We start from the raw sequence: 8,573 nt of genomic DNA, 5'->3' as shown, positions 1-8,573 counted from the left end.
AAAAAAAAAGATTCTGACTCTTACTCCTGCTTCTCCACCTTGCCTCTTACCCCCTTGTTCCCCCTCTTTCCACGTAGTCATGGCCATCCCCTACTTCTCTACTCTCTCCTCCTCTCTGCCTCTGCTACCCTCTTAACTCCCCTCCCCATGCCCTAAATAAACTCTATAAAAAGATTCAATATACACATTATTAAAAGTGGAGTAAAATAAATGGATGAATCTTTGATTAAAAAAAAATATATTGGCTGCCTGTGGTCCTCCTAACCCTAGCACTCAGAGGTAGAGGCAGGTGGATTTCTGTGAAGTCCTCCTAAGCCTAGCACTGAGGTAGAGGCAGGTGGATTTCTGTGAATTAAAGGCTTACTCTATCGTGGTCAGGTCTAGACCTGCATGGACTACACACAGAGACCCTGTCTACCTCCTTACCGCCCCCCCCCCCCCCCCAAGAGAAAGATGTGTTCATTTTTCTAAGCCTTAGGGTTATCATGATAAAGGCAAGATTCGTGGACAGAACAACAATGGCCTGGAGCTATGTTGGGAAAAGTTGTTTTCTATTTATTGTAAATTTAAGATTGCATTTATTTGTGTGTATTTATGTGTATGTACCACATATATACAGGTCAGAAGGTAGTAACTTTGGGGAATTGCTTCTGTTCTTCAATCTTGTAGGTCCTGGGGGCTGAACTGAGGCTTTAGCAGCAAGCATATTTCACCACTGATCCATCTTGGTCTCACCATGGAGGCCAAGCCAGTCTCACACTTACTATGTAGCCCTCAAAAAGACCTTATACTTGACATCCTCCCACCTCAGCTTTCTGAGTGCTGGTACTATAGGGATATGCTATTTTTTTGGTCGGTTTTTCAAGACAGGGTTTCTCTGTGTAACCCTTGACTCTCCTGGAACTCAGTCTATAGACCAGGCTAGCCTCAGAGATCCTTCTCTGCCTCTGCCTCCCAAGTCTTGAAATTAAAGGTGAGTGCCACCACAGCTAGTGACAGGAATGTGCTTTATAGTATCAAGTTGTTTGTTGACAACGCCTCTGTAAAAATAAAAAAGTATAAGCCCCACGAATACCTCCAGTTCAGCACTAAGACACACAAGTTTCAAGCCAGCTTGGGTTTGAGGACTTTGAGAATGGTACATGCCAGGTGTAGAGGTGGTGGTACAAGGGCTATTTGGAGTAGTGTGTGTGTGTGTGTGTGTGTGTGTGTGTGTGTGTGTTGGTTGGAGCACACAGGCATGCACATGAAGGTCAGGTGACAGCTTATGGTAGTCCATTTTTCTCATCACATGGGTTTCATTCATGGATCAAACCCAGGTTAGGTGGCAAGTGCCCTTCCTTCCTGAGACCTCTTGGGGGGTGGTGGTGTTTAGAGACAGGATCTCTCTACATAGCCCTGTCTATCCTGTAACGGTCTTGCTTTATTCTTGCTTCGTGTACTGGGATTACACAATATGTGCCACTTACTACACCTGCTAGAACAAGCCCCCCCCCCCCACACCCCAGTTTCTCTGTAGACTGGCCTCAAACTCACAGAGATTCATCCCCTCTGCCTCCTGAGATTAAAGGCCTACACCACCAAAAAGTTTAAATTGGACATCAACAGAGAAGATGAGAAAACAGAGAAGATGAGAAAGAGCAGTCCATTCCATAGAGTGGGTTTGGCTTTTTCCAGGGTGTGGACTATAGAACACAGATTTTAGTTTTTTTTTTTTTTAAGACAGGGTTTCTCTGTATAGCCCTGGCTGTCCTGGAACTCACTTTGTAGACCAGGCTGGCTTCCAACTCAGAAATTTGCCTGCTTCTGCTAGGATTAAAGGCATGCACCACCTCAGCTCAGCTCAGATTTTATTTTTTAAATACTTATGCCAGGCCACTTCTTACTAGGTATTCAGTTTCCTGCACTTAGAAAAAATTATTCTGTATATTAGTAAAGTATATTTCAAGTATATTACACATAGTATATTTCAAGATTAAAAATTATTTTTTTTAACAACAAATTTATTTTGAAAAGAGGTCAATGTAATAATCAGATTTGAACTGAACTTTTTTACTTGTAGAGCTGTAGTGTACTGGCTCAGCGGTTAAGAGCACCAATTGCTCTTCCAAAGGTCTGAGTTCAATTCCCAGCAACCACATGGTGGCTCATAACCATCTGTAATGGGATCTGATGCCCTCTTCTGGTGTGTCTGAAAAGAGCAATGGTGTACTCATATGTATAAAATAAATAAGTCTTTAAAAATAAAAATAAAAAAAAATGGGTTAGATCTTGAGAAGGATTTAACATGCAAATGAATGAGAATAAGGTCTCAAATAAAAGTTCTTTTAATTTTTGAGACAGGCCTCATTATGTATCCCTAGCTGGCCTGTAACTCCTGTGTAGACTAGACTGGCTTTGAACTCAAGCTCTTCCTGCCTCTGCCTCTGCCTCTGCAGTGCAGCAATGAAAGGTCGGTGCCACTTTTCCTACTTTAAAGAGCAATTGCTGATCTGTTAGCAAGGAAAAAAAGTCCTTTTTAAAGAAAGGAATGTCAGGGGTTGTGTTTCATGCTTATTGTTACCTCAGAGCTTGGGAGGCAGAGGCAGGATGGTAAAGAGCTCAAGACACCCTGGGCTACAGGGTGCCCTCTTTAAAAAAATGAAAGTTTTCATATAGCAAATTAGTTGAGGATGGTATGTAGACAGATACTGTCAATCCATTTTGGCTTAGAACACCTGAGAGACAGGGTGGGGAGGGAGAGAGAAGCCTTGTGATACCAGACTTTCAAGGAAAAAACACTGAAGGAACAATTTTAAAGATACAGCAAAGACTGTAAAGTAGAAATCATCAACATCTGAACTTATATGTAATCGATGAAAGTGGAGAAACAGAATCTAAAAAATTACTACATCTGCAGGGCAGTCACACAAAGAGTGAAGAATTATCAGGATCACAGATCTTAAAGTTAATAGGTGTGTGTGTGTGTGTGTGTGTGTGTGTATGTGTGTATGTAGGGGGGGGTCTGGTTCGGTGGTAAAATTGTCTACCAAATAGAAGGCTCTGGGTTCCACCCTTCACAGAGCCAAAGAGAAAAGTAAAAATCAACCCAACCCAAACCAAAAAAACAAAGGACCCAACAAAACCCCATCCTCTCAGCTGGGTGTAAAGCTTAATTCAGGAGGCGAGGAGGGTGATTTTTCAAGCTTAGGGCCAACTTAGTCTACACCTTGGTTCTAGGCCACCCAGGGATACGTAGTAAGACTCTTATCTCAAAAAAAAAAAAAGTAAAAAAACAAAACAAAACAACACAATAAAAAAACAACCTGGAACCGGGCAGTGGTGGGGCACGCCTATAAATCCCAGAATTTGGGAGGAAGAGGTAGGCGGATTTCTGAGTTCAAGGCCAGCCTGGTCTACAGAGTGAGTTCCAGGACAGCTAGAGCTATTCCGAGAAATCATGTCTAGAAAAGCCAAAAACAAACAAACAAACAAGCAAAAAACCAAAACCAATCTGATCAAAAACAAAACAAAAACAAAACCCACTTCACAAACCAAACCAAACCAAATTTTCATAATCCTAATTGTTAAAAAATTTAAAAGGAGTTTAAAAATTAAAACAAACAAAACCCGATGACAGGGTATTTACGTTTACAGTATTTCTGGGTCTTACATAAAGAGTAAATGCACACATCATTACTGTTTTACAGGTAAAAGAAATGAGTTTGTTACCCTTTTGTTTAAGGGCTCCGGGAAAAACAGATGGGATAATCAGTGCTTAGACCCAAACAAACACAAGGTTTTAAACTTACTTTATAGGAATATGGCCTACTTAAAATATGGGGTGCATGAACAGCTTAATAACTAGGATAAGCTGGGCCAGGAAGCTGCTACGTATACAGCGGGAGCCTAGCTCCAACAGCGCATTTCACAGGCACAAAACATTATCTAAAGCCCACCCCTGACAATCAAAACACTTGGCTTGGGGGGGAAAAAAAAGAGGCCCCCCGGGGTTACTTTACTCCAGCGATAACATAATCCTGCTTCTTATTGTTGTGGAGCAGATGTCATTATGGGTGGGGCTGACAGGCAGAGCAGCTGAAACATTTTTTTTTTATCCCCCCGCCCCCCACACACACTTTCAATGGGATAGAAGAGGCTCCAACAAGGTAAGGGAAGGGCTTTCGGGCAGCCATTCCTTCTGAAGGGAGGAGGTTTGGTGTGGTAATTGTACAGGCCGTAGGGAGGTTCTTGGAAAAAAAAATGCCACAGGACTAATTCCTACCCTGGAAGAGACAGTCCCTTTCTCCCCCTGCCGGCTCCTCCTTGGGACACTTTGCTGAGTCTTTCTTTCCCTCCTTCCCACGCTGAGGTGAGCGGCGCGCAAGCAGGGACGCCTGTTTTTCTTCGGCGCGCGGAGCGAACGCAGCGGGTAGGAAGCCGGGAGGCAGGCAGGGGAGCAGACGGCGTTGGTGGGGAGGCAGGGACGCGGCTCGCCAGGGACGAGCCCGCCTTAGCTGGGGGGAGAAAAGAGAACGGACTCTCGGGCCGCCGAGCAGAGGTGACGAGGGGAGATCGCCGGCTGGGAGCGGAGACGCGGCGCTTCCGGCAGGCCACGGGGGTTGTTGGCCCGGAGCGGCCCTCATCCATCGGGTGGCCCTGCTGGGCGGGGGAAGGGGTCGGGAGAGACGGGGAACCGTGGCTCGCACTTGCCTGAGTTCGGGTGATCAACAACTGGTAATAGTCTTTGCTCGGCGCCGGGCCTTGTCCTACAATTTCAAACAGAGTCTCCGGCAGCCACGACGCCATCTTGGGACGCCACCGCCGTCGCTAAGACAACCAGGAAGGGGCGGGGCTTGAGCGGGGTCAGAGCGGTGGGGGGGTAGGGTCCGCAGCCTCACTTTTAAAGCGAAGTCCGCTTTGGAGTTGGCAGTGGGGGCTGGGGGGGTTTCAACTCGAGGTGATGGCTTCCTATCCCCGGGGTCACGGGGGACCCCGATATGTGAAATCTCTACAGTTAGGTCCTGGGTGACCCGAAGTGGGGTTTAGTTCCTGCGAGCGGGGAGGGGGCGGGGGGGGGTGACCCCAGCGGAGGGATACCAAGTGGAGCGCCACACAGTTCCCCTTCCTGGTCCCTTGGAGGGATCGGAAGGAGACGGGAGGCTGGGCTGGAGGATTGGAGTTGAACGTTTGCGGAGGGAGGGGCGAAGAGGATGCGTTGGAACTAGGTGGCGGGGGGCCGGCCCTGCGGAGGATCCCGCCGGCCGAAGCCTCAGGACAAAGTAGTCCCCGGCTGGAGTGGAGTGGAGCTAGCGAGCAAGCGGGCGGGGAGGGAGGCGGCGCGGGCGGAGGCGCACGGCGGCGCGGTGCTGCGGCTCAGCTGATAATTGAAGGGACTACAAGCCGCCGCCGCCGTCGCCGCCGCCGGGGGGGGTGGGGGGAGCCCGTGGAAGTTGCCGTCGCGCCACCGAGTCCGGACCGGAGACTTTGGGGCCTAACTAGGTAATGGGGAACGCCGTTCCGAGCGGCGGGGAGCGGGGGCGGGGTGGTGGAGAAGGGGGGCCGGACGAGGACTGGGAAACCCGAGCCGAAAGTCTCCGGGCAGAGCGCCTCCCCCCCCCCCCCCCCCCCCCCGGGTCATCGTAGAGGCTGAGCTCCCGGCTCGACTCGCTGGCGGCGGCGGCTGCGGCGGCGGCGAAGGAGCAAGCAGCCCGAGGCTGACGGGTGAGGCGCTCGAGCCGAGCCCCGCGGCCTGAGCAGCCGGGGCCGACCGGCTTGGCGGGGGAAGGGGGGGGCCTCCGAGTCCCTGCTCCGGCCTCCGGCGATGAGGAAGGCCCCTAGGCGGAACCCGGGTAGGGCGTGGGGGTCCCGGGGAGCCCAGCGGGGGCCCGGGAGGGGACCGGAAATGGCCTTTGGAGCCTGGAGGGCGTCTAGGAAGAGAGAAAGTGGGGGGCCGGAAGTGCAGGTGGGGGGCGTGAAGACGGCCAGGGTTCCCCGGAAATGGGACGGGGGGCCCGGAAACAGGGAAAGGGAGGCGCTCAGCGGTGGACGGCCCGGAAATGGAAACTCGGGAGCAGCTCGAGTGACAACTGTTGTGAGGCGAGGGTCTGAGGAGGGAGAGGCGGGAGGACTTTGGACCCCGCGGTAAGGGTCTTCCCGCTGAGTTGGGGGGGTGGAGGGGGACGGTTGGGGGGTGGGGTGGGCGAGCCGGGCCGAACCGGGTCGAGCCGGCCCGGGGCGGCTTTTCCAGGCCGGGGACGTCGAGGCTGAGGGAGGACGGCGACGCGCCGAGCTGGCAGGGGCCGCCGCGGTGGAGGCCGCGAAACTTGGCTGAGGGAAAAGCAGGATCCTCTCAGAGGACTAGCAGGGGAGTAGGGCGGGGAGGTTAGCCGGGGCTGGGGTGAGGGCGGTGGGACAATTGTCACCCCAGTCGCATTAACATTCAAAGCGAGTCGGGCGATTAATACGTGTGGGTTACATAAAACCTATTGCACCGTTTGTCCGCCAGTTCAACTCCCGAGCCCGTGGCGTGGGGCTTTTTGCAGAGAGACAAGTTTACGGGGATGTTCGGAAAGCGAAGGTTTCAGGAGCCAGTCTCCTGTCTAGGACTTCTTGGAATAACAGCCTTCGTTAGTTAGAACGCAGAAACATCACTAGAATTTAAAAAAAAAAAAAGTGCAAGTGGGGTGGTGGTGGTGGTGTCGTCTAAATTACGCCGCGTAACTCTCGTGGGTGGGACGGGAGGGGATTGACCCGCGGTGAGAGGCAGACGGAAAGGGGCGGCTTCCCACCCCGCCACAGATTTGTTTCTGTTAACGCGTTTTGTAGTTTGCCTGAGAGAGGTTTTACTTTTAGCTTCTGGGCTGGGTTTTTAGTTTGCTGGCTCCGTTAATTGGGGGCGGGGATGTTACTAGGTAAACGGGGAGTGGGGGTGGGGTGGGGGTTGGGGTGGGGGGCGGTTGATAGCGCAGTGACTCTGTTCCGAGTGGTCTAACCGCTCTCCTGTCTCCCTGCCTAGTCTGAGCTCGCGATCTGGCCTGGGCTGCCAAATCACCCGATCTCCAGGCTTTCTTCGGTTTGTAGGCCCTAGTGGTGTCTTTAACTTTTTCTTGCTCTCGAATCTTTCTTTTGGCATCTCACTTTTTTTTTAAAGACTCTGCAAGTTGAGGCTTAGACTCTAATCTCTAAAAACAACAAAAATACGTGGTAGAAATTTGAAAGAGTTGTTATTGAGTAGGGTAAACTGATGCTGGGAACAAAGGACTTAGTTGTGTTGGAAAAAAAGGCAAGAGGCCTTGTACAGGAGACCTTGTGTGTCACGTTTGAAGTTACTACAAGTTCATAGATGATACTTGTGGAGGGCATTACTGGAGTCTTATTTTCTTAGGCTTGTGCTGGTACTAAAGTACTATGTCTTAAAAGACTAACTTGCTCCTAGTTCCATGTTTAGTCCCAGAACTGGTATGTTTTTATACATTGTAGCATGATTACTAGTAGGCTTTGTATATGACTGCTTTTCTGCGAATGGACTAAGAATTGCAGAACTCTAAAGATTGTTTCCATCTGCTCCACTGTGTTTCAGTGAATAGTGTTTAAGTCGGCTCAGCTGACCATTAGTTTTTCTCTGATTAGGCTGAGGAGTGTTTGTAATCCCAGAGAGTGCTATTGTAAAATTAGCAAATATTAAAAATGTATGGGAGTCTAATGGAGTGCAATGTGCTTTAACTTAGGGAAGAAGAATATTTTTTATTTAGTAAAAATATTTCAAAGAAGATATTTAAACATATCCTAAAACAAATGAGTTATTTTGGTATTGATTTCCTGAAATAAAGATGAATTAAAATATAAAACCAAATGACTTCTATTTAGTGAGACCTTAAATCAGTGCAGACATTCCTACCAAACTTCTGTCCAGTGCAGCACTTCACAGTTTTTAAGGGACTAATAATAGGTCAAGCTCTTTCTCTGCCTTTTGCTTGGCTTCCTTTTTCCTCAGTCCTTTCTGTCACCTTTGCCTTTAGTCTTTTTCTCTGCCTCAGGTCCACCCGCAATGGTACTGTCCCCACTGTTTTAGAAGAGTCGAAGAGTCCCTTTGTTTTCCTGGCAAGGGGAGTTAATTTTGGAGTGCTATTTACTTTTACTCCAATTGTATATGTTAGCTGGATAAGGTTTATGGTTATTTTTGAAAACTCTTAAATATATTTTATGTGTCTGAGTATTTTGCCTTCATGTTATGTTGTGTGTGCTTAGTGCCCACTGAAGCCAGAAGAGGGCATCAAATTCCTTGGAATGGGAATTACAGACAGTTGTGAATCACTGTGTATGTGTGCTGGGAACCCTTGTTCTCTGGGAGAGTAGCCAGTGCTCTGAATTGCTGAGCCATTTTTCTAACCATTTACTCTATTTTAAAGAGACATCTCTATAAAGAAGATATATCCTTGATTTGAAAGTTGATATTTTTTCTGGTTGTTGGTGGTATAACCTTGAACCAGTTCCTTAATCTATCTGGTCTCCATTTTATCCCTAATGTCAGTAAGTGCTATTTTTTTACTGGGTGGTTTTGGAAACCCAGCAGATAAAATAATGGTGGGGGG

At 48.9% G+C, this 8,573-nt stretch overlaps 2 protein-coding genes across 24 annotated transcripts in view; one reads left to right on the top strand and one right to left on the bottom strand.

Moving 5' to 3' along the window:
* The window catches only part of Fbxo36 (F-box protein 36), a 63,742-nt gene extending 58,672 nt beyond the window's left edge, over positions 1–5,070 (bottom strand). The window contains exon 1 of the mRNA XM_031368228.1: positions 4,693–5,070. Within this exon, the coding sequence (XP_031224088.1) occupies positions 4,693–4,788 (96 nt within the window). The 5' untranslated portion in view covers positions 4,789–5,070. The remainder of the gene's footprint in view (positions 1–4,692) is intronic.
* The window catches only part of Trip12 (thyroid hormone receptor interactor 12), a 130,682-nt gene that overhangs the window by 8,144 nt on the left and 113,965 nt on the right, over positions 1–8,573 (top strand). For 5 of the 23 annotated variants that reach the window (XM_031368227.1, XM_031368222.1, XM_031368212.1 and 2 more), the window contains exon 1: positions 5,087–5,481. The exons of 1 other annotated variant lie outside the window; for it this stretch is intronic. The gene's annotated coding sequence lies outside the window, so the exon portion shown is untranslated. 17 more of the 23 variants (XM_031368223.1, XM_031368224.1, XM_031368226.1 and 14 more) reach the window with 11 other exon arrangements.

Source organism: Mastomys coucha, unplaced genomic scaffold, assembly GCF_008632895.1.
Source record: "Mastomys coucha isolate ucsf_1 unplaced genomic scaffold, UCSF_Mcou_1 pScaffold14, whole genome shotgun sequence".
NCBI lineage: Eukaryota > Metazoa > Chordata > Mammalia > Rodentia > Muridae > Mastomys > Mastomys coucha.
This window is presented reverse-complemented; position numbering and strand designations above follow the sequence as displayed.